A 24414-nucleotide genomic window follows, 5' to 3' on the forward strand; every position below is an offset into this window, starting at 1 on the left:
AACTAAGCCTGGGGACCCAGGACCTGAAGAATGATCATCGTTTCCCCTCTTAGGTTTCTGTCTACGTACCACGTAGCATTTTGGTAGAATGCCCTGCTTTGTTCCTGGTGCTTCCGGACAGCAGTCATAGCTCACAAAGCTATCTACGTTCGATCTCGACTTGAACTGCGGATTACCTACCCAATTTCCGACTTACGACGCAACCGTTTCACAGAAAACACGGTCACATCTGTCGTTAATTCCTTCTGTGTTTTCATCGTGCTCGGCAACCTGTGCCGATCGCTGGACGTCGATCTTCTACAGATCTTCGTCTGACGCCACTATTGTCCTAGTGCGTGAGACCTGACTGTATATTCTATTATTTATAATAGTGCTTTCCTCTCTTTCTTCTGGCCCTCCTTCCTTCTGGTCTCTGTCGCTAGGGTGACGCCCGTCCGACGCCGACACCGAGTACTAGTCCTATCCTGGATTAGCACAGAGGAAGCGTCGAGCAACTTCACGTCTAAGCCGACCTTCGACGTCTTCTTCCTCCAGATTATCAGACACTAAATTTCCGCAGGCAGTCAATGCAGCGTACCGCCTGCACCTCTACCGCAGCAACTTATCAAACCCACATCGTGATCTCTTTACGTCCGGTCTTCCTGATAACCGAAATCCTGGAAATGATCCTGCTTAAAATTAGCACGCGCACTTTGCTCACGTCTGCACAATGGGTCTGTCACAAATGGCATAATCTGATCCAGATTTCAAGCGACTTACAGGCCGCCCTCTTTTTCAAGCCCTTGAGGTCACACTATATTCTACCACGTGAGACGCCAGGGATACGCAACCCTTTACTAGAGGAATGTATATGGCCATGGTTTTGCGCAAGACAAGCGCGTATTTGGAAAGATCCCCCGGTAGAAGGAGGGGTGAAGATACCTGAAATAAACCCTCAGAGTGACCAAAGCTTTCTCCGAAAAGGGGCGAGCTGGAAACGAATGCTCTTTCAGCAACCTCCTCAATCGTCTATTGGAATTGTGGAGAAAGATGGAAAGGTAGTTGATGGTCCGGCATACACCAAAGTGAAAGTTCAAGCAAAGAAAGACTATTTACGAATAAGAGATGTGGTACTTCCTTGCATGAATTGGATTCCAGAATATCTTCGCCCTCTACCTGAAGAAGGACTGATCTGGTACGGACATTATCATAGAGAGGAAGACGAGTTTTGCAGATGTCCAGAAGCTAAGATATATGGAGATATCCCGCGGAGCCGTATAGCATACGCTTCCTCAAAATATCTGCAGGACTGTGACATCGTGTTTTTCACTCTAGAATGTGGGCGTGTTCGAGGGCAGTATAATGGCATCTGGGGTGCTTTGGAATTGAACTTTTGGCTTAAAGCTTATCTGGGGATGAATCTTGTGCCTGGGCAAACATCGATTCCAATGCTGGTGACCTAGTATTCTGAAGATGACAAACTGGGATCAGGAGGCTAGTGTAAGTAAAGGAAGGGAATGAGCTTTGCTATACTTATGGTGCTTACTGGATCTACCGCCTAGCTAGGTGCGATCTACTGCAGCTTACTACATAGCTCCTATATATACTATTGATTAAGACGCGTAGCTCTAATAAAGCAGCAATGTAGGTAAAATTAACCCTTCGTAGGCATATATAAGTACGAATCTCAAGAGGGAAGAAAGTTGATTGATATCTGGGCCGACCGAGCTGTCTAATCTAGGCCTATGAGCTGGGCTACCCAAAGAATAGCAATCAACTTCTTCCCCCTTGGGCTTCGTGTTTACAATTCAATCATATGTTGAGCTAATCGGGCATGTTTGGGTGGTATAGTGGGTGGTTAAGTATAGTGGGCATGTGTGGAACGTGTTTTTTGGCAGTGGCCGGCTCGCCCGTTGATTATGTTAGGGATTCTGACTCAACTCACGAGTCAAATATTTTATCTGAACTAGCATGAAACGACAATACAGATATGAAATTTTGAATAATTTCTTGGATACGACGCTGGAAGGTTCACATATGCACCTGATTGAATCAATCTCTCATAATCAATCTTCTTTCAGTATTCTCCGACTCCCTTTAGCCATATTTGTCCTGGGGAGCTCTCGGGACCTTGCCAATTGAATCTGTGTGAGGTTTACGCCGGGCGCATGGAGAGAATTCCTGAGATTAAATCTTCTAATACGCTTGTGTCATAGAAAAAGATCATTGTCTGGTATTGAGCGAGGGGATGACACCTACTTGAACAATAAAAACAAGAGTAACTTGGGACTTTAGTAATACAAACAATAAACCGGGTCTTGTTCCTCTGAGCGAAGTAATTGTGATAACCTCCCATGTCCAAAGTAACCAATTAGCGGTACCTTTAGGGACCTGAAAGACTTCGGCGTCCATGAGTCCAGAGTCTGCTGTGCTGGGGCAAAGTGTTGTATTGAGGTTGCGGTTGAGGGTCACGGGCCACGATGACCGAATTCCGGATTTCTGTAGGGAGTAAAAATCCTCCCTTTATGTTCGCGAACATCGGGGGATTGTTCCAGACCCGAAGGCCTGCCTCGAAATTCTGGAATAGAGCAGCTTTTCCTTGGCCACTGCCACCGGGTACACCGGTGCAAAGAACAGAACCCGAGTATCCAGAGGCACTGTCAACATGATCAACCGTTCTCCATAACAGTGAAACGTCTGCTCGGTATGCCTCTCGTTCCCAGAAGTATTGCGACCCCAGTAGCACCGCATTCTCAACAACTGAGGGTACCTTTTCACCTTCTATGACCCTCCATCTTTGAGTTTTTGCATTCATCGCTGTGGCGTAGAGGGGTGCTCCAGCGAGGACTTCACTGTGGGGAGCCCATTCGGATATCGGAGGATAACCAGGGGGGGTCATCACATCCGGTAAGGCGTTCCCCTGGATCAAGGAAAGGTCGTGATGGTATCCTGATGGATATGGGAGTATGCGGCTCGGGTTGTCATAACAGCGGGTGATCTTCCCAATCGCTGCGTTCGTGGTGAAAAGTCGAAGCTCTTTGCCAATTATGTCATCCGTACGGCTTTGATGTGTTTTACCGAAAGCGGGAGCTTCATGTCCCAGAAGTGGGTTTCTAAATTGGGAGAGAGCATTTATTGCGCGGGTTATCCAATCAGCAATACGTAGGTTAAACTTGCATCTTGAAGGATTGGGAATGAAGGCGTGGGTAACCGTGGTGAGAGCGGTGGTTCCATCGGGCAAGCGGATTTTCAGGCCAAGACATGCGGTTGATTTAGCTTCTTCGTCGGCAAGGGCTGCGCCTGATTCAACATCTTGAGCCGTCAGTGTAAAATCTGCGATATCTAGCAAAACTGGAAGGCCCCCGATTTCTGGTGGAAATTCGAGACAGTTGGCTCTTTTCAGTGTCGTAACAGTGGGAAACAAGATGCAAAGAAAGCCAGAGATGAAGATACGTGCACCGACTGACTCAGGGAAGAGCGCTTGTAATGAATGCAAGTCGGCGTCGGTTAGGAATTTCCGCGGATTTATGTATCCATCGATGGTCAACTGAGGAAAGAAAGTTCTAGGTGCTTTGAGGAGCTGGGTTGTCGGATAGTACCCGAGAGGCGTTATATGGATGAAAAGCCCACCGACTTTGATATCGGCGGCGTCTCGCGACACTGACCAAAAGCGATCGCCGAATGGTGAGGAGACCAACAGGACCACATCGGATTTCGACAGCGATCGGTGGTATGTGCGGAGTAGACGCTCGTTGTACTCATTTGTCTCGCTGACCAACCCGGCCCGGTCGGAGGCATTCTGGCCAGCGCCCCATTCGGTCGAGTTTGTTTCTGTTCCTGTTAACAAAGCGCTCTGTCTCTCAGTTCGGGTAATATACTAGGAATGAGGCGGTGCTTCCATTCGCGCCTCCCAGATTCAGGACGGCGATCAAAATCTCTGTCTGTATTTTCGATCGACAGATGCGTCGAATAGGGTATGTGGTTCGTCTTCTGCCGCTTAGAAGGAGGACATGTCTCGTGGACTGCGTTGGGCGGCATGACGCTTACGAGCCTCAGACTGGGGAGAGCTTGGCACGTAGATAGCACTGTCACAATTTGGCTCGGTTGACAGAAGTTAGAGGGATGGGCTGAGTGGGACTCCGGTCTGAAGAGGCAGAAGAGGGGACGTAGAATCTGTGAGAGGTGACAGTAGCGAATGAAGCTATCTACTAGTAGCTATGGAGATAGCGTAGATATGAGGTAGGTGCGTGTCGCAAACAACGAAGAAGTGGATATATCCCACAACCAATGGGGTGGTAGAGGTCTGAATTGCTGTGAAGCCCCTGTTCTGGCAATTTATGGGGGCAAGCTGACTAACTACAAAACAAGGCAATAAGGCATCAATCTAAACCCAATTAGGTCCTCCAGCACCTGGATTCCGACAGTGCGGAAGTGCGGTCACGTGAATATAGAGTCGCTGTACTAGGTTGACTGTGCCTGCCAAAGTCGCTCGCCCCAGAAATTTTCCGACTGGTGCACGACGAGCAGACGCATCAGAGACTCGACCACTCGTGGAGCAAGTTGAAGGTATTGGCTTTTCTCGTGGGCTAAAGCTCTTACACGAGTACATTAAACATTGTCCGCAACGCATGGACTGTTGTGATATGTCGTATCGTAACGGAATCAATTCCTAACCTCACGGAATTACCAGCTTTGATTGGAAATCAATCTGGAGGTCGCATGTGTATATAAACCCTCAAATTTTCTGTCCAGAAGGAATACAAGCAATCTTCCTTTGAATTACAACAATTCTCGAAATCGCCTTGACCTGATTCAAGCTCAAGCAAGCCTAGGCAAGAGAAGATAGGATTCTTGCATAAGCTAGAATTTTTGTTTCTGTGGCTCTGAATCTCTGAATCCTTAGATCAAGCTTCAAATTCAAGCTACACGTCATATGCGACATATGCTTTCTCTATCATTTCCAAATATCGTGCTATCATCGTTAGTATATGGTATATGGTCCTCTAAGAGCAGAGTACCTACTTGCAGCCAACCCATCTTTTTTCTAGATGATTTAACAAACCTCTCATGGGTTGTAGGAGCGGCTCCGGATCAGCTCCTCCAAAGACTCGAGTATCGCTTAGGCAGACCATAGCAGCCATGGAAGCCAATTTCGAATTTGAGTGTACCATTCATTTCCCATCCTTGCACTTCACATTTGCGATACACTCAAATTCTACACAGGTGCTGTCTCATGCGCCGTCTGCGGAGAGTCAATTATATCATCTAAATCCCAGAGCGACCCAACACTCAAAGGCGTGCGCCCAGCGGGAACAACTTCAGTCAGATCTGCGCCATATTGAAGAAGGAGTTTCACCACCCGGCGGGGATCATAATTGTTTGAAACATCTCGAACCCAGTAGCGATTCCGCACTGCCATTTGCAGTAGCGTTTTCCCTTCACCGTCTCGATGATGAATATCCGCCCCATGCTCGAGAAGCACGCGCGTCACTTCTGGACATGCCTGGGTGACAGCAAGACCGAGAGGACTCTGGCCTTGAGAATTAACCAGATTGACGCTTGCTCCAAGAGATAAAATTGTCTTGACTGTCACTGGTTTGAGTCTCGCGTTTCTCTTTGACGCGATCGCCTTGAATATCGGCGTTTCTTTATTTTCATCTTCCCAATTCACATCGCAGCCTTGATCGCAATACCACTTAAAGAAAAACGCATCGCATAGTTTGTCAGCCTGGTAGTGAAGGACCGACCAGCCTCTATTGTCTCGGGCTTGAATATCGGCGCCATGTTGCAGAAGAATATCTGCGCATCTTAAGTTTTCAAATCCGACAGTCTCTTGAATGATAGGCATCGAAGTTGGCAGGTTGACTTTTGCACCAGATCCTGTTAGAGTTGAGGCATTGTCAAGGTTGATTGGAGCACAGAAATCCGCCATATGAAGCGGTGACCTGCCCTCATTGTCTAGGCAATTCACTTTAGCGCCAGCATTCAGTAGTACCTCTAGAGTCTGAATTGGCATCTTTTTCATAATGGCGATATGCAACGCGGTTTGCTGCGTCTGCGGTACACAAATATTTGGATCGGCGCCTTTGCTGAGAAGGAACTCCATCTTTGTTTGGTTCCTGCATCTAACCGCAACGATCAAAGGGACCAATGTCCGGTTTCCCAAGTTCCCCATGTTCATGTCAGCTTTGTAGTCAAGCAGTAACTCCATCATAGAAGTATCCTCCCGCGAAATCTCTGGATATATGGCCAGGGTTAAGGCAGGAGTCACTAAAGAGTCGACCTTATTCATTCCCGCCCCATGGTCGAGGAGGAGTCTCGCAATGCCCAGGTTGTGGGAGGCCACAGCCTCACCCAGCGCCGTTGTATGGGGGAACTTTGCCCCACGTTTATCCACTTTCACCCCTTCATCGAGCATGTATCGAACTCCAGCTTCATGGCCCTGCTGAGCTAAGATCGTTATGGCTTCGCCACCGGTGTTGGCGACTTCTCTTTTGTAAGGTTCCAGGGAGAGAACATCATGTAGGGTTCGACTCGCGCACAAAAAGTGCGAAAGGTCACTAGTCCGCAAGATATTGCTAGCGATCTCTAGGAGGATTTCGTGTGGTAAGTCGAGCAGTCCAGCGCCATTCATTCTTGGCGTATAGGTGTATATGCGGAAGGTAAAACAGAGCGACGCGGGGTATTCTGTTGTTGAGCCTCAGCCCCGATTCTCGCGCTATTCCTGTTAAGGGAAAACGGGCCAAAAGCGTCTTTCTTGCCCGCTTTCGCCCCATTGGGCACGCCGTCTATTGCACAGTCATTCTTCTCACTCGGGCTACGAGATACTGAAGCGGCTGGGCACCATGCAGTATGCTGTGATTGAATAAGCTACGGTTTTTCTCATTATCGCATCGTATTTCTTGATCATTGGTTCAACAGGTGGAACTAAGAATGCCACAACAGCGCGCCCAATGTTCCCTGTGAGGCGCCTAATACGAAATCGATGCGAGGAGTCCGATAGGTCGTGGAGGAGGCATAAGGCCACATGCAAAGAGTCACCGGCAGACAACGCCATCACATTCTCCGCGCGAAAAAATACGAATCTTCATTCACTGACTTTTCAACCATTTAATATTATGCAGAATGCCCCGTAAAGCTTTGCAATGCAAATAGCAAGGATGTTTGACCCCTCAGGTTTTCTTGGCAAGAAGAATGCTGTTACGCCATGTGGCGCAGGTGCACCTAGGCATTTCTTACTGATGGATGATAGTCTGTGGCCGAGCGGTTGTTCTGCCTCACATTCATGGCATACACTTAGACCTGAATTTTAAGGCTGTAATTAACGCACGTGTTATGATAACTAGTTAACTAGTTATTTCTACACCGGTGCCTCAGGCTATGCCTGAGAATCCCGGCAAAACAGCTGTCCCTCAGCGGTCAATCAGCAACCTTTCGATAGTGATGCTGAGAGGGAACACTACAGGGTGGAACCCTGTAGTGGGATGTATGATTCCGCATTACTCTCACCACTCCGTTTTGTGGTGTTTCCCCGTTTGTTCCCGTTCTGGCGAGGAGACTGTATATAAAGAGAGCCACTAGGGGTTATGGAACCCCCAGGAAACAGTCTTGAAGCAACTCGGAACTTAGTGCTTTCTTCTCCTACCTAATTGACAGGCCTTCTACCCTGCGAAGTAGATCATATCCTTACAGCACGGATCTTCCTGAAAGATCGTCTCAATTAATAACTTGACAACCTACATTGCGTCTTTTGAAATGGCTTTTTATAGAGACACGAATAGAGCCCGGTCGGCGATTCGATATAGTCTATACTGCGGAAACGCGCGATGCAACGACTCTGGAACAATCATCTCGGCAATATAAGTGGCTTCACATGATAGGTTCAAAATTCAAACCTACTCCTTGCTCTTGCTCCACTTTGGAGAAGCGACGCCGGATCTATATTGAGAGGTTCGGAGAACGTCGATGAAAACTCAATAAAATTATTAAATTTTTTTTTTTTTTTTTTTGGTGAAAGTAATGGCCGGGATCGCGAAACGGCCAGCTATAGTAGAGTGCATGCGTTTTTCCACGATTGTCCTGTCTGAGCCGATTGAAAGATGCTCTGTGGAATTATTAGACTGGGAGAGTGCGAAGGCGGTCTGTGCAGCGGCCCCATGACGGAGGATGAGAATCACCTGTTCTCACTCTGCTTCTCACCCTGTCTATTGCGCACTCACCCTTCTCACCCCCGGTCGCGCGACGCTAAAGCGGCGCTCTCACCCGGGCGGCAGGCACCCGACTACTGATTGCGTATAAGCCACACGCCGGCAGGTTAGTAGTATGGTGGGTGACCACATGCCAATCCCTGCCGTTGTATGTTTTTGCTTTCATATGTTTTTTTGTAATTCGTCGGGACTAACGTAGTTCCCAAGCGAGTGACGCACCCAAGCGAGTGACGCACCCCACCAAAAATGGCGTCCTGACGCGTACCCACTATTTTCAACCACCCACCATGCCACCAAAACACGCTCAATCAAGCCAGGATTCGGTTAATCGTGAGGGCAGAATCTTATTAGCCATTCAGGCTCTTCAAAAAGGACAATTTCCTAGTCTTCGCGCTGCAGCCAAGACATACGGCGTATCTGAGGCTACAATCCGCCGCCGACGTGCGGGCCAGTCTTCTCGCGCGAATACACGCGCTAATAGTCATAAATTGACTGGATTTGAAGAAGAATCGCTTGTAAAGTGGATACTCTCAATGGATTCACGCGGTGCAGCGCCTAGGCCCTCAACTGTGAGAGAAATAGCGAATATTCTACTTGCCGACCGCGGAAACACCCCCTCACCAACAGTTGGAAAAAACTGGGCATCAAATTTTATCAATCGCCAAAAAGAGCTTCGAACATGCTTCTCAAGACGCTATGACTATCAACGTGCTCAAAACGAGGACCCGAACGTCTTACGTGAGTGGTTTAAAACCGTTCAAAATGTGATCAATAAGAACGGCATCCAATCAGATGATATCTACAACTTTGATGAGACTGGATTCGCGATGGGCCTTATTTCAGCACAAAAGGTGGTTACTCGAGCCGAGTACTATGGTCGTCGGGCAGTTCTACAGCCAGGAAATCGTGAATGGGTGACTACAATCGAGTCAATCAGTGCAGCAGGTTTTGCTCTTCCACCATGTATAATCTTCAAAGCCAAAAACCACAACATCGGTTGGCTTGATGGCCTTCCAAAAGATTGGCGATTTGAAGTTTCACCTAATGGCTGGACTCCAGATGAAATTAGCGTCCGATGGCTTCAAAATCTATTCATCCCATTCACCTCAAGTCGGATGAAAGGAAAGCATCGCCTTCTGATTCTAGATGGCCATGGTAGCCATCTCACGCCTCAATTCGACCGAATTTGCGCTGAAAACTCAATTATCCCACTCTGCATGCCAGCACATTCATCCCATCTTCTTCAACCTCTAGATATTGGATGTTTTGCTGTTCTTAAGCGTGCCTATAGTCGTCTGATTACCAATCAGGCACGGCTAGGATTTAACCATATTGATAAGCTAGATTTCCTAGCAGAATATCCTCAGGCACGAGAAGAGACCTTTAAACTAGAGACTATTCAACATAGTTTCACAGCAGCAAGTCTAGTTCCACTAGATCCTGAACGGGTGCTTTCAAAACTGAATATTTCTCTCCGAACACCTACACCACCACCTAGCCGCCCAAGCAGCCGATCGAGCGAGTTCAGTCCGAAAACGCCAAAAACAGTCAAACAAGTACAAAGACAGTTTTCTTCACTCAAAAAACTACTTAGAAAACGATCAAGAAGCCCTCCTTCCCCATCAAAGATTATCCTAGATCAGATTATCAAGGGTTACTGTGTCTCAATGCATACCAATGTGCTACAAGCGCAGGAAATTGCTGATTTACGGGCTGCGAATGAGAAGAAACGGCAAAAGCGAGCAAGAACGAATCGTCTCGTTCGATGCGAACAGGGTATTACAGTTGGAGAGGGCTTGCGACTACCAGTGCAGCCAGTGCAGCCAGTGGAACCTGTTGAACAGCATCCGCCCGCACCGGTTGAATCACCTATTTTGCCACCCCCACCAGCCAAACGTGCACCGCGGAGATGTAGCGGCTGCAATAGTATTGGCCATTCAATTACTCGGTGCCCTAGTCTATAGTTTTTGAATTTAATAGTGTTTTTAGTAGTCTAATATCATTTTAAAAATGTAGGGGTAGGCGGTGTGCGTCACTCGCTTGGGTGCGTCACTCGCTTGGGTGCGTCACTCGCTTGGGTGCGTCACTCGCTTGGGAACTACGTTAGTGCCCTTGCCGCTTTACACTTCACTCCTTTCAGGGTCTTCACTCCGAACGCCCTGAGTGCCCTGAAGCCCCCTCTATTCTTCACCCATATGCCCTGCACGCCCCTGAACGGCTGACGTGTCCCCACGGCTAAACCTGCCGTATCTTGTACCCTTCCCTTTACCACGCTGCAGCCCCCTCTTTGCCTTCTTTTGGGGGGGGGGGGGGGGGGGGGGGGCAATTCAACCTGATTCACTGACGCCAGAGAAAATAGACACGTTGTGGCAACTACCACAGTCTGGTCTGGCCTTGGTTACCTGTTTTCCAACAATGCTGTGAAGATTTTGTCGGCTGAGAATTTACAGACTCGAGTGTACCGTAATTAGAAATACGGGAAAATGGGGTAATCTTATAGATAAACGGGCTTGGCGACTACAATCATGACAAGAGCGGTGTTAGAATTATGGTAGTAGAGGCATAAAGCAAAGTGGGAGTGCAGTGACACGCAGCCAAGGACGCCGACACAAAATCCAAGACAGGCCAGTCCCAAGAAGGCCTAGCAGGGGCGAATGGGCAGCGCGCCTGGCAGTAGCTGTCCAAGGTAGAAAGCCGGTCTTGTTGCGGACGCGCAAGTGCATCCGAGTTGTTTAGTACCCTTTCTCTCACTACGTCCGTTTCAGGGCATGGTAGTCACTTTCAATGATGAAAGAGACCTCGTTAAAGTACGTCATTGTAGAGGAGCTCCTAGGCTCATTTCCTACGCCTCCCACCAGAGCTCCATCTGCCGACCTCCCGCACCACCAGCATACCCATGCCCAGAGCCAAGGCACGAGCCAGACCCGGAAATGGCCCCTGTCTGCGCACATAGCGTGGCGGGGAGCTTGGGCTCGGCGGGAGAACCTGACTCAATTGGCCCTGCAGATATGCGGCTTCTTCGGATAAGATAACAATCACTTCAACGTGCTTCGGGGGCGTCGGAGTCAGCGATCACGCCAATCCCAAGAAGCGACACCAACGCAAGAAGCGACTACCGATATACCGCCATCAAATTAATGTTTACTTATTGTAACCTATTGTAGATATAATATACAATATAATTACACTCACAATACATTTATGGGATAACTTGATAGTTTCAGCTGTATCTTCGATCCACCAATCGCCAGCTATGTCAGCGTGACAAGGGTAGCCTCGTCTATTTCAGAAAACGATTTTCTACCCCTCCCATTTTTCTCGTCTTACTACCCATCTACTCTTTTTACTCTCTTTACATATCTACCACCTATACTGGACCTCACTTGATTATGGATTTCTTTCCGAGGGATATATTCTCTCTCCATCTTCCTGTCCAATTAGGGAAGGACTGGTACTGTGTAAGCGGCCTCGAAGTTTCTTCATACTATCCAGCACTGATACACGTCCAGTGCATTGAAGATTGCAAATCATATAACAATGCCAACTCAGGAAAGTGTGAGAAATGTCAACATGAGAAATGTGCGGAATGCCAAAGTCCGACATATGGGATGTCTCAATTGGCATACCTGTATATATGTGTAAGACAGCGAAAACCCATTTAATATTGAGAAAGCTACTGATTGTTCAGTGTAATTGCGGTGCTGGCCCGAGAATGTATGAAATGGAACCAATATGTTCTTACTGCAATCATCGTGTATGTTCTTACTGCACCACTTTCAAGTGATATTAGGCATGTTTTGTCCATATCTCCAACGGGGATTGATGATTTGTACTCCGATAGCCATGGTGATAGTGCCAGCTGTGAGACAAATGAGACAGAGCCAGTATTTCCACCAGGCATTCTCGCCGCTGACTTGATTCATACTGAAGATGCCCTAATTGCAGTATCTTAGTATGTAAACTGGTATATCAAACCGCGTAACGCACCGTCACCAGAGTCACTGGGAGATAGATCTGATATTTTATTAGCTACGCTCAGCAGATAAGTAAAGAGACCCACAATACTAATATACGTCAAAAGCCGGATATTGTCCCCCTGGCGGGTGGCCGTGATACTTTTTGCCAAGGAGGAAGCATTCACCAGCTTGAAACATATTAGAGAAACATCCTTGAAGGGATTAAGTCAATTAGAACCGACGTACCACATCCGACATTTTCTCTAATGTTTCGATCCGCTGCTCTAGAACCATTTGGGCAGAAGACAGCTCTGCGGTTAGTTGACGCACCTGGTCGAAACACTCGCGGAACCGGTCGTACAGGGCTCCCTCAGCTTCAAGGTCAAAGTAGACGCAATTATTCGCATCGAAGGAGACCAGCGTCGCGATTACTCGAGCTAGTAGGTTACGAAGCCGTCGTAATGTGACTAAGATCCAAGTATATTCTTTCGTTTTCCTCAGGGACGGGTCGTCTTCCAGGAACAGGTCATCCTGGTTAGCGATTTAGATTGCGTACATATTAATGTTTCAAGGGGCACTGGAGGGAGTGTAAATACATGCTTGTCAAGATGACCGGCGATGATATCCGTCAAGACCGCCCATTCCATCGTGATTTGTCCCAAGCGAATGACCAGAATGTAGAGAAAATAGTACCGCGGGTCCCAGATAGGGAACTTGCTCATCCGCACACCCGACGACGGCCCATCTCCCTTATCCTTAAGGTGCTCGGTGATTGGATTGCTGGATCGGAAGTACGCGTCTTCGCAGAAATAGGCTGTCCAGAAGAATTCATCGACCCCAAAAACGACTAAGGATAGTTGAACCTCGTAGATGGCATCCTGACCAGAGAGGCGAAAAAGACGGTGTTTCCGAAGTCGCCGACCATCTCGGAGCCGATCATCCTCTGGCCGAAGGACGTAATGCGGCAGATGGAATTCTAGGGTGAAACCGCGGATCTCGAAATAATGTCAGCAATCACTTTCTAATTTTCCTCTCCCACAGTAAGAATACCTGCGAGATTCCTATGTACGAGTCAAACGCCACGTATCGCGAGAGAAACGACCTCACTTGGGGAAGATGAAAATAATTGACAGTTGAGATCAAGGCGAGGCCCGCCAGTGGTGTCAGATCGACCAAATATCTTTTCAATTAGCCCCTATTCATCGATGATAGAGAAAACCTACATGATCCGGCGCTCTGCGCGGCCTGTTCTCTAGGAAGATCAGAAGAAGACCATAATCTAAAGGGGAGATAACATACATCCTGATTAAGATGTTTGTAGAGCATTTCCGCATCCACGCCGCAAATCTGAGTATACAAACCCTCAGGAGGCCGTCGCATGTACTCTTCGGACTCCCATGGTCGAACAGGCAGGAAAGCCGCGCTTTCCGCGATGCCTGTTATCTGCAAGCAAGGATCGCATCGGTCGTCGACCACGGCGAGCACCCGTCTGTTCAATGGTGGACGTTGGCTCCCAAAAATGTCCAGGAACGAATGCAGCGCTCCGGTTTGCTCGAGGAAAAGTCTCAGCGGCTCATGGCTGCGGGGCGGGGACAGACCTGGTTCGAATCTGCGGAAGAACTCATCGATCACTGATTCCCCAGTGGGCACGCTTAAACGACTATCCTGCAAGCGGTAGATGCTCGTCTGGCGGGTAGAAAATTTTTTCCGCCATTGGAGAGAGTGCAGCGGGGGGTGGCGAGACCTATTTAGGGCGTTCATGGAGTGGCAGTAGAGAGCAAGTTGAGAGAAAAGTGTTGAGGGCTCGAAGATCCGAATAAAGCTGGGACGAGCCTCATTTTGTGGGCGCTAAAGACTCAGCCTCACTCAGGCTGATTTCGCGCAGCTCAGGTCAGTATTGTACGAAAAAGCAAAAATAAGGCTCCCAGGTGAGAACATGGGCAAGAGCAGCTGCACATGCCCCAAAAAGCAATATTATCTACTCGAGCAAAAGTTCGGCATTTGGAGCTCTCGATTCCATCCCAAAAAAAATGCAGCTTTAGGAGAGGAATCTCGGCAGCATATTGCAAGGCTAATTAAGAGTGATACTCAACAGGTATACTTGAAATAATGGAACCTATCTTCGCTAGAGGAAAGATGGCAGTTGTATAGCTGTTTCATGTAAAATTCACCCCGGGGGGGGGGGGGGGGTCCCACGCTCGTCACGTAAAATGCCCTGAAACGAAGCCCCCAGTGAGCTCGCACTGGGTGACAGTCCTCGCCAGGCTGTTAGGACAATGGATTCATACCTTCTCGTGGTGTCCGGTGTTAATCCCCGTTGGGGAGACCAAAGTGAATCCGCTGTGGTTGTGCGGTTCGGCCCGGTGCGTTCGGTGCGGGGCACGACCACACAACCACATCAAAATCAGGGATTTGGGAGTTGAAAACCATCCGACTTCTTCTTACCCGACTCGCACTCGGGCCCAGACGCTGGTCTTGCATTACTAGTCGAAGTGGTGTCGCCCTAGGAAGAAGACAGGACACCTCTGAGCTTGCATACGGTCTGGGATCGCATCGTGCGAGATGCGGCGAGGCGGTAGTGAACCAGTGACGCAGGCAATCAAGCTAATATCGGACAGACCTCGTTCAAGGCTCAGAGGCCTCGTTAAGACTCGAACTCGTTAAGGCTCGGGGACATCGCTCACAGGAGATCTCGTTAAGGCCTAGCCACGGGCAAGCTCTGGGTGCGGCTGTTCTGCGAGACACGGGCACCGCCGAGACACGGGCATCCCTCTTGGGAGATACACGGGTAATCTGGAAGATATTGGTGGCTGGCTGGTGGCAAACGATGGAGCTCGTTAAGGCTATGCCACGGGTAAATCATCGAACCTGTTCAGTCACTGGGGAACAAGTTTGGTTAGTGGGGAGCGACCGACATACACTGCCGGCTGGGGCGTATACGAGGGCTTTCTGCAAGACACGGTCGGCCTAGTGGAGGGAGACCTCTCTAGGTAACGCGAAACGAGAGTGCGAGCTCTCGCGGGGCATGGTGTACAATGGCAGCCACTGTGGCAGGATTAAGTCCTGCCAAGAGACTGTCTGTATGGCCCGAGAGGACGGATGCGCGTATCGGTGTACAAAGAGACGGAAGCCAACTACCTCACTCGCACTGGGGGCCTGAGACTGGCCTTGGTCGGTTGAAGCGGTGTTGACCTAGTTGGCCTGCCCGTGATGTATGCTTATGGAGCAAACTGAGAGACACCCAGGGTGAGAGGCGTGGTGAACCTCGAGAGTCTAGAAGCCTCAAGTTTTGGGCGGAAAACTGGGGTAGTGGCCTATGCAAGTAGGTCTGTCGAAGCTGCTTAATGTCTTTTGGTCCGAAACTGGGTTAAATCGGCCACTGAACAGGGCCCCCGGGGCCTCTGGAAAGTATCTAAGTGGGCCAGGAACAGGGACCAGAGCAGTGGCAGCAGTATGATACCGCCGCTAAAGGTGCCAGGCAGTGACGCCTCGCCTGCGGAAAGCAATCTAGAGAAGGTCAATCTGCTCCGTGAGGTTTTCTTCCCTCAGCCACCGCAGGCGGATCTCTTGGACCTCAGCAGCAGCCGCCGCCTATATCATCGTCCTCTGATTGACTTCCCTGGCGTGACAGAGCAGGAGATCTCTGATGCTATTCACAGAGCACCGCCAGACAAGGCACCTGGTGAGGATGGTCTCCCTAACCGCGTGTGGAAGGTGCTGGCCGCCCTGTGCAACGAATTCGTTCCAGTCGTGGCCAGGGTCTTTGACGCGTGTATGCGAACGGGATTCAATCCTCGGTGTTTCCAGCTGTCAATCACGCTCACCCTTCGGAAAGGGGGCCCTCGTGACTACCGCATCCCAAAGTCATACAAGCCAGTGGCACTTATCAACTCCTTGCTAAGCTACTGGAATCAGTGGTGGCAGCCAGGATTGCCTGGGCAGTGGATGAATTCAAACTGCTCCCTGACAGCCATCTCGGGGGCCGAAAAGGCATCTCGATTGACCATGTTATTCAGCTGATTCTCTACCGCATTCATAAGGCGTGGGGAAACGGCCGAAAGGTGTCAATGATCCTGCTAGACGTGGCGGGAGCATATGATAATGTCTCACATGAGAGGTTGTTAGCCAATATAACTCAGCTCGGCCTTGGTTACTTCACGCCATGGATAACGTCATTCCTATCAGGATGGAGCACCAGGATCAAAGTGCCTGGTTATCTCAGTGAGGCGTTCCCAACGCCCACAGGGATTCCTCAGGGCTCGCCGCTCTCCCCAATTCTCTTTCTGCTCTTCAACTCCCCGCTAATCCATGCCTGCTGCCAACAACTGGGTGAGGGAACAACTGTAGGATATGGCTGGGTGGACGATGCAGCTATTATAGCAGTATTAGAATCCTATTACGTCAATGTACAGCTCCTGCAGAAGGCCCTGGATAAGGCAGAACTATGGGCAAGGAGGCATGCAGCCAAATTCGCAGCGGACAAGTTTGAACTTATTCACTTCACCAATCCGAGAATCAACCAGGACAGCACACCGACCAATGACCACACCAACACTGAACCTGGAATTCAGACCGATATTCGATCCAACGGCCAAGCCGACGACCATTCAGTGGATATATACGACTTTGCAGCTTGCCACCCAGAAGGCAATGACCGAATGCTAGTCTACACCTCTGGATGCCCAATTCAACCTAAGGAACATGCTAAATATCTAGGAATCTGGCTGGACAAATGTCTCTTATTTGACAAACTTAGAAGACAGCTGATCGCGAAGGCCAACGGCAGTTTGGACGCTCTGCGCGGAATCTCTGGCTCCACATGGGGTGCCTCGCTGCTGGCGATGAGGAAGGTCTACCAGGCAGTAGTGGTGCCACAGATGCTCTACGGACTATCAGCCTGGTACTGCCCTGCCACAGGGGCCCTTCCCGCCGCGGAAAGGAACCGTGTGATAGCGGAGTTCACCAGGGTCCAAAAACGTGCGGCGATCTTGATCAGTGGGGCTTTCAAGAGCACTAGTGCGGAGACGCTCAATGTGGAGCTTTTTATCCAACCAATCCATCTCCAGATGCAACAAAACATTGAGGAAGCAGCTATCCGCATACAGACAGGGGCGCGCTGGGCTCAGCCAGCATGCCTGTACCAGCAAAGGAAGGCAAAGCAGAGACGTGGAGGGTGGAGCCCACTGGAAGATCTACGGTGGAAGAGAAATGAGGGGCACTCCCTGAGTTCTCAGGCCCCTAGCCCACAGAAGTGGGAGACGTGGAAGGCCTTCATATTAGCGCCATGGGAGGCACGGATCCCATGCGTTATTGAAGATGCAGAGGCAGCGCGAGCCTCGCATGACCAGATTGAGAGGGAACTCCTTGATTGGGAGTGTGAGCGTACTTTTGACCGGTTGCAGGACGATCTCCAACATCTCCAGGAGACCCAGCAACTCCAGGAACACCAAGATATCCAACACCCACAGATTATCCGACAGCCCTCAGATGCCAACCGCCCCCCGACGGTCTCGTCCTTCACCGATGGTAGTGGCTACGAAGGCCATGTGGGTGCCTCCGCGGTTGCCCCGCGCACAGGCATCTTTGAACGAAGACATCTCGGTTCCACAGAGGACTCTTCAGTATACGTTGCTGAGCTCAACGGTATAGAGATGACTCTCTCTAAGTTTTTCAAACACCAAAACCAAACATATGACCAGAAGAGTGCAGCAAGAAGCTGGTCATTTTCTCTGACAGCCAGGCGGCCAGTACATGCTCGCACGCATATATGATCATGTACGGGCCCTCCGATCAACTTCTCACACACCCACGTCCGGCCAGATTCCCGCCGTTGAGATCCGTTGGATCCCCGCACATGTGGGCGTGCATGGTAATGAAGCAGCTGACGTTGAAGCTAAGGTTGCTGCGGAGAACGGAGATGGGGCGAAGAATAGTGCTCCCGAAGCATATCGCCTTGCCTCCTCAGCGAGGTGCTGAGTGCGGCAGCGGATGAGGGATAGATGGGCAAGGGAGTGGGTAAGAGAGAAGACAGGAAGACCGACCTATCGACTGGTCAACACACCGCACAAGAAGGCTCTAGGTCTATATGAGGGGCTCTCAAATCCCTACACCTCAATTCTCATTCAGATGAGGCCACAGCGATTGGGCTTCGACATTTCCTGTTCAAGATCGCCACCGCACAGCAGAGGGCAGAGGGGGCCACAGACCGGTGTCACTGTGACGAGGGCAGCCAGACTCCCATGCATGTCCTTCTCCAGTGTCCGTTATACACCGGGCTTAGGACCGTGGTGTTGAACAAGATCTGGTACAAAACCGATCTGGGGAGAACAACCGATTATGACACGATCATGTCGGACTCGCAGGCCATCCGCTACGTGGCCGAATTCATGCACCGGACAGGACTCCTCGGTCAGTCCAGGCACGTGGACTACGAGGATGTTGATGCAAACATTAACACGCCAAAATAACTTGGCAAGGTGGCAGCAGGAGGTGAAGACGCTGGGTATAAGGAAGATCTCAAAAACCTACAGCGACGAGAGACAGTGGGAGAAATACAACACCGATGAGGAACGATATCGATCGAACAGGGCATGTTGAAAAACTGCATGCCAACTGGAGCAGATGTGGAAGCAGAAGCATGGGATGATGCGGCAATACGGGGATGGGATGTGGCCGCATGGCACGACGTGTGCTGGCATAAGCCAATTACATTCATTTTGAGCGTTCTATGACGGGTTTTGTGAGATTGTCACCTGTTTTTGAATCGCGACATGCAGTGTTTTCTTTGTATTTGTTACTGTTGGGGGTGGCGTTTGGACGAGTTCTTGTTTCCGACGGAGGAAGCACCTGCATAGCCATTACGTTCTAGTTGGGCTGCATCAGGTTAATAGAACTTTGAATTGAATTGAATTGAATAGCGACAAAATGTACCCGTAATTATGCATATGAATTCACCTATTACGAGAAGAGACATGCAAGCACAGTAATTAAATAAAACAGGAGCCAAGACCTATCAAGTCGCCATATGAAAAGTAACGGATGCCCCGGTCCCGGTAAAATTTTTATTGTGGTTCCTAGTGCGGAGAGGAAGCGCGGCCGCAGCTGACACTAAGGTTCCAAATTGGCAGATTCACGATTTATACACGGAGACCATACGCAAATGTTGAAATTGCGAGGCTCCCACTTCAGGTTTCGAGCCTCTCAGTCGAACCTAGTCCAGTAGTCCATGCTCAGAGATAAGTCCACAAAAATAAATCATAACCCCAATCTAGCAAGTTTCTCTTGCCCCTTATCTGTAAACAGAAGCACCCCATTCCAAAACCCAACCGCCCAGATCATCGGATACCGCCAATAGAACCACATCGGATGTTCCGCGGCTCCAAACCACCCAAAATGTCTGCCGAGGTTGTAACAAAGATAGTTACAAGTGCTGAGAATCAGGAGCGCCAGTATTCCGGTGAAATGAGCGGCCTTTTTCCCGTAGTAATAGTCAACGATAAAGCAATTTATCAATCCGCCCATTGCCCCGCCCATGCCTAGCGGGCAGAAGACAAGAGTCCACATGACTTTGTAGAAGAGGTCTCGGGTACCGGTCATAATGAATACGCCGACAGCGAGGAAAATGATTTCAGCGATCAGTGAGTTACAGTGGCGCCCCAAAAGTCTGTGACCACCCCCTATTCACCGCTATTTTCTGCCATAATTCTGCCGTACCAAAAACTCCAGATAATATTCAAATATAACTAATATCTAGTATACCATCCATTAGACTCAATAATAGCCTGCACCCTACGTGGCATACTCTCTGATAGACCTTCTAAGATACCAAGGTCAAGTTGCTGCCAGGCTTCCTCGGCTGTAGCGATCAGAACCTCTAGCGTATTATCGTTATTAGGCATATGCAGTAGATCTGGTCGGATTTGATAGATCTTCTGTTTTAATAACGTCCAGAGATTTTCAATTGGGTTAAGATCTGGCGAATAAGGTGGCCAGATTATGATCTCACGTCCAAGTTCAGCAATATATTCACGTACAATAATTGCAGTATGAGATGGAGCATTATCTTGCTGAAAAATTGATCTTGGGTCGATAAGTAGTGTTGGTAAGATTCGACGATATAAATCAAGAATAATAAAACGATTTACACTTCCCCTACGTGAATTCGGATCTCCAGAAAGTGGGATAAGAGCAGTTCGTCGAGGAGAGCCAGAAAATGAAGCCCAAAACATCTGTTTAACTTGGAATCCTCGGTATGGAGTTGGATGGACTTCGCCTTGGATTGCTTGTTCTCCAGGACGAATAAACGTATATTCTGGTCGAAGTCCGATACCATGCTCAACTGTACATTCGTCAGACCAGAAAACACGGTCGAAATCCTCTTTTGTATAGTGTTGATACCGGAAAGCCCACGCGAGTCGTTGTTCAGCATGTTCAGGTTTTAGATAAGGTCGTTTCAGTACTCGCCACTTTCGAAGGTTCTCAACACAAGACGAGCGATTGACTTTTTTTTGCACTTATTATCGACCTCAGAGAGTAGATCTTCGTACGTGACTCGAGGTGTTTCGTGAATCTTCTGAAGTATCTTTTGACGATCGTCTTCATTTAGGATCTTTGGTCGTCCAGATCGCTTAAAGACTGCTCTTTATGTCGAATCCTTGATCGTAGGCATGTCATTTTGATAGTTGAAAGTGGTAAATCAGGGAATTTCTTATGAATTTCCCCATAAGACCACTTAGCGACCTCTTTTAATGTAGTGATCTGGGTACGTAGATTCGGGTCCAGTTCACAATTCTGGCGACGTGGTGCGCTAGTAGGTGGAAGATTAGGTGGCCTGGGAGGTGTAGGTAGAGGGCCCTTAGGCACTGGGCGCTGTGGTAAAGCTCTTCCACGAGGCATCGTGGGATATAGTGTCAACTCTGAGAGAGGTAAAATACTGTGGATTCTCCACTGCTCTTGGTTATTCAGCATCCACCCACATTGCAATAGTAATTGTATGGTAATTCGGGTCATTCTCGGAAGAACTGTGATGTAATACGCAGTTTATAGCCCCTGGATCATTTTCAACAGATCGGAACACACAGACACACTCTCGTTAATCCATCTCATGCATCAATTGGCCGTCCCTCGATACTAGATGATACACGTATCCGACATCCTGACAGTTATGAGCCCGGTTAGCCGCGCCGCACACGTGTAACTGCGAGCGTACCACCCCTGGCAGCACTGCAGCAGCGATTCGCACGATCGGGATACCCCTGAACGCACGCATCACGCGAGAAATTGGAACCTCGCCCCGCGCTCAACGCAGCAATCCCGTACCCTTGAACCTAGCATCAACACAGCATCAGTATCATCGCGAGAGAAGACAGGATGGCCGATTCACAAAGAGAGGAGATGGCAATGATCCCACCCGATCAGAAACTACGGGCGGAATCGCAGTGGAGGATCTGGATAGGACATATCAGGTCAGCAGCCATATCTGAAGATGTGTGGAATTATCTTGACCTCGAGAAGTCGGACGAAGAAGTTGAACAGCTTCCAATCGCACATCGGGAACCTATGATGCCTGTGGACCATCGCGGTAGAGAGAAGGATATCATGGACCTCACTGATGATGAGTTAAGGAGATGGCAGTTGCAGATACAGCTGTATGAGCGGCAGGAAACAAAGCGACAGCGGCTTGTTAAGGCTATGGCGCGCATGAATAGCCTTATTACCCGTTCAGTAGCCACTGAGTTTCACTATCTTATTGTCGATGAGGAAACTCCAAGGAAGAAGCTATTGAAACTGGCAGAGACATTCAAGCCAAAGCCTGAGAATCGACGACAGGAGCTCCGACGTGCGTGGAGATTGATGATCAGGCAACCTGCGAGAGATGTTAGCATTGATCAGTGGCTCACACAGTGGGAAAGCTTATATGAGGAGGCAAAAGCTGCCAAGGTTCCTGACTGTATTGAGAAAGATGATGCTATTCGTGACTTCCTAGATGCTGTGCAGGGGCTAGATGACACCTTCTGCTCGGGATGGCGACGTGAGCTTCGTATGAACACGACTGCTACGTTTCATGAGGTTATTGCCGATTATCGTAGCCGCCGTGGAGATCTAGCACTCACTTCTGGAAAGAAGCAACCGAAGATGGCCTTCGCAACCCTGGATGGTCAGAAAGAGGCAAAGCCAACTGGGAAAACAGAGAAGACTTATCGAACGAAGTGCCCATGCGGATACCCTCGACACCACTACTCAGAGTGCTGGTATATTGATGAGACCCTGCGAAGTGACAACTGGAAGCCAAGAGAAGGAATTGCGAAGCGCTTAACTGATGCTATCAAGCAAATGAGTCCTCAGGATCAACAGAAGATCAAGCAGCTGATGGAGAAAAAGAAGGAAGCACCACCAGCGCAGGCTCAATTAGCAGTATCAGAAGAGAAGCTTAGCTTCTTCATTGCAGCTGCAGCATCAACTGGTCAGCATCAGGTGGCCAAACCGCTCAGAAATCGCTGGATTCTTGATTCAGGCACTACCCTGCATATCTGTAATGATCGTTGGCGTTTCAAAGTGTTCATCAAAGGGGAAAGCTCTGTTAAAACAGGTGATACTATGACTGCTACTACAGGGTATGGCACTGTGGACATGGTAGGCCAGGACCCTCAAACTGGCGAGCCTCAAGTGGTAGAGCTCACCAATGTTCATTATTCCCCGGGCTTCCATACCAATCTGATATCCTATTCAAAGATTGAGGATAAAGGATATTGGTGGAATCCTAGCAAGAAAGCCATTGTCAACAACAGCGACAGTCCAGTGTTACATGTGCGAAAGGAAAAGGGATTATACTTCATGGAATACTGCTCTTCTGATGCAGCCTTTGCCACCAAGCAGTCAGAAAAGCCACTCATTTCAGCAGCATCAGCCAGGCGCTGGCATCGTCGGCTAGGCCACGCATATAGCCAGAAGATTGAACTGTTGCCAGCGATGGTGGATGGAGTCAAAATTGATGGAAAGAGTGAAGACAACTCTCATGGTAACCCTGAACGATGTGAGGTCTGTCAGATCACCTCTGCGAAACGTCAGATATCAAGAAGACCACAGGGAGCCACATACGGGAAATTTGGGAGAATACACTTTGACCTTGTTCAAATTGACCCTGCCTATAATGGTGATCGCTGGTTATCCCATTTCTATGTGGATGGAATTCGATTCCATGCAGCATTCACTCACGAGAAGAAAAGTGGTTGTCAGCAAGCTGTGACACTCTTCTGTGCATATGTGAGGACCCAGTGGAACCTACCAATCCGAGCCTTTCGCTATGATAATGAGCGTTCAGCAGGTCGTACGGTAGAGCAATTCCTAGCAGAGGAAGGCTTTGTTGTTGAGCATAGCGTCGTTGGAACGCCAGAGCAAAATGGCTTCGCGGAGCGATCTGGGGGGTGATAGTCACTATAGCACGCGCACTACTGCAGGATGCAGGTCTTCCGAAAGACCTGTGGCCAGAAGCAGTCAAAGCAGCTGTTTGGATAGTTAACAGATCGCCCACGAGGATGAGAGATGGAAAGTGGATTGTCCCATACCAGGAAGCACTTCATGTCCAGCAAGACCAACCACCACGAGTCAACCTTGCCAACCTCAGAATCTATGGATGCAGAGCGTATGTACGCAAGCAGGGCATCCCGAATGCAGCGAAGATGGAGCCTCGCGCAGAGATCGGTTATCTCGTTGGCTATGAAGCCTCAAATATCTGGAGAGTATGGTTTCCACAGAGAGGAGCTGTACGGGCAGTGCGAGATGTTGTCTTTGATGAGAACCAGTTCTTCAACCCACGAGAACTAGACAAACCACCAGTCAGCGATATAATTGAATCAATGCCCTGGATCACTGAACAGGATGAGGAAGAGGAGATACAACACCAGATAGTCCCTCTTTCCTCAAATGAAGCAGGAAGCAGAGAAAGCGCTGCTGAGAACATGCATGAACAAGCAGCAAGACATTCAGCAGGAAAAGCAACAAATTCGCAGCAGAAGGAGGGACGACAGATGGCTACACCTTCACCAACGCCATCAGCATCACAGCAACGGGCACCTTCGCTTCCACCAGGAACATTCCCTAGCTCACCGCCACGGGAGTCATATGACCATGCTGAGCAGCTTCAAAATGAGCTCACAGCTGCATCACCCGCACAGGAGACTCCCAGAGCACCTAGAGATATCGATGGTGACATTTCAGAACGAAACATTGTGAGAGGAACGAGAAAACGACGAACAAGAGAGGATGACAACTTT

The 24414-nt window shown here is 49.2% G+C and overlaps 4 protein-coding genes across 4 annotated transcripts; 1 reads left to right on the top strand and 3 right to left on the bottom strand.

Moving 5' to 3' along the window:
- Nucleotides 1–2362: 2362 nt before the first annotated feature.
- On the bottom strand, nt 2363–4017 carry N7532_000256 (uncharacterized protein; the record flags this gene model as incomplete). Its single annotated transcript, XM_056612760.1, has 2 exons — nt 2363–3810; nt 3858–4017. The coding sequence occupies 2 exons, from the start codon at nt 4015–4017 to the stop codon at nt 2363–2365; spliced, it is 1608 nt and encodes a 535-aa protein (XP_056479984.1).
- Nucleotides 4018–5194: 1177 nt separating this feature from the next.
- N7532_000257 (ankyrin repeat domain-containing protein) lies at nt 5195–6613 on the bottom strand (the record flags this gene model as incomplete). The annotated part of the gene is made up of 1 exon (XM_056612761.1): nt 5195–6613. One exon carries the CDS (start codon nt 6611–6613, stop codon nt 5195–5197), a length of 1419 nt encoding a protein of 472 aa, XP_056479985.1.
- A 5349-nt stretch (nt 6614–11962) lies between these two features.
- N7532_000258 (tumor suppressor protein LOH1CR12) lies at nt 11963–13903 on the bottom strand (the record flags this gene model as incomplete). Its single annotated transcript, XM_056612762.1, has 6 exons — nt 11963–12121; nt 12174–12200; nt 12247–12330; nt 12389–12673; nt 12739–13137; nt 13442–13903. The coding sequence occupies 6 exons, from the start codon at nt 13901–13903 to the stop codon at nt 11963–11965; spliced, it is 1416 nt and encodes a 471-aa protein (XP_056479986.1).
- Nucleotides 13904–15595: 1692 nt separating this feature from the next.
- On the top strand, nt 15596–18118 carry N7532_000259 (uncharacterized protein; the record flags this gene model as incomplete). The annotated part of the gene is made up of 3 exons (XM_056612763.1): nt 15596–15914; nt 16058–17785; nt 17883–18118. 3 exons carry the CDS (start codon nt 15596–15598, stop codon nt 18116–18118), a joined length of 2283 nt encoding a protein of 760 aa, XP_056479987.1.
- Nucleotides 18119–24414: the final 6296 nt, after the last annotated feature.

The sequence above is a fragment of the Penicillium argentinense genome, assembly GCF_028826775.1.
Source record: "Penicillium argentinense strain IBT 30761 chromosome Unknown utg000001l_segment0_segment0, whole genome shotgun sequence".
Lineage (NCBI taxonomy): Eukaryota > Fungi > Ascomycota > Eurotiomycetes > Eurotiales > Aspergillaceae > Penicillium > Penicillium argentinense.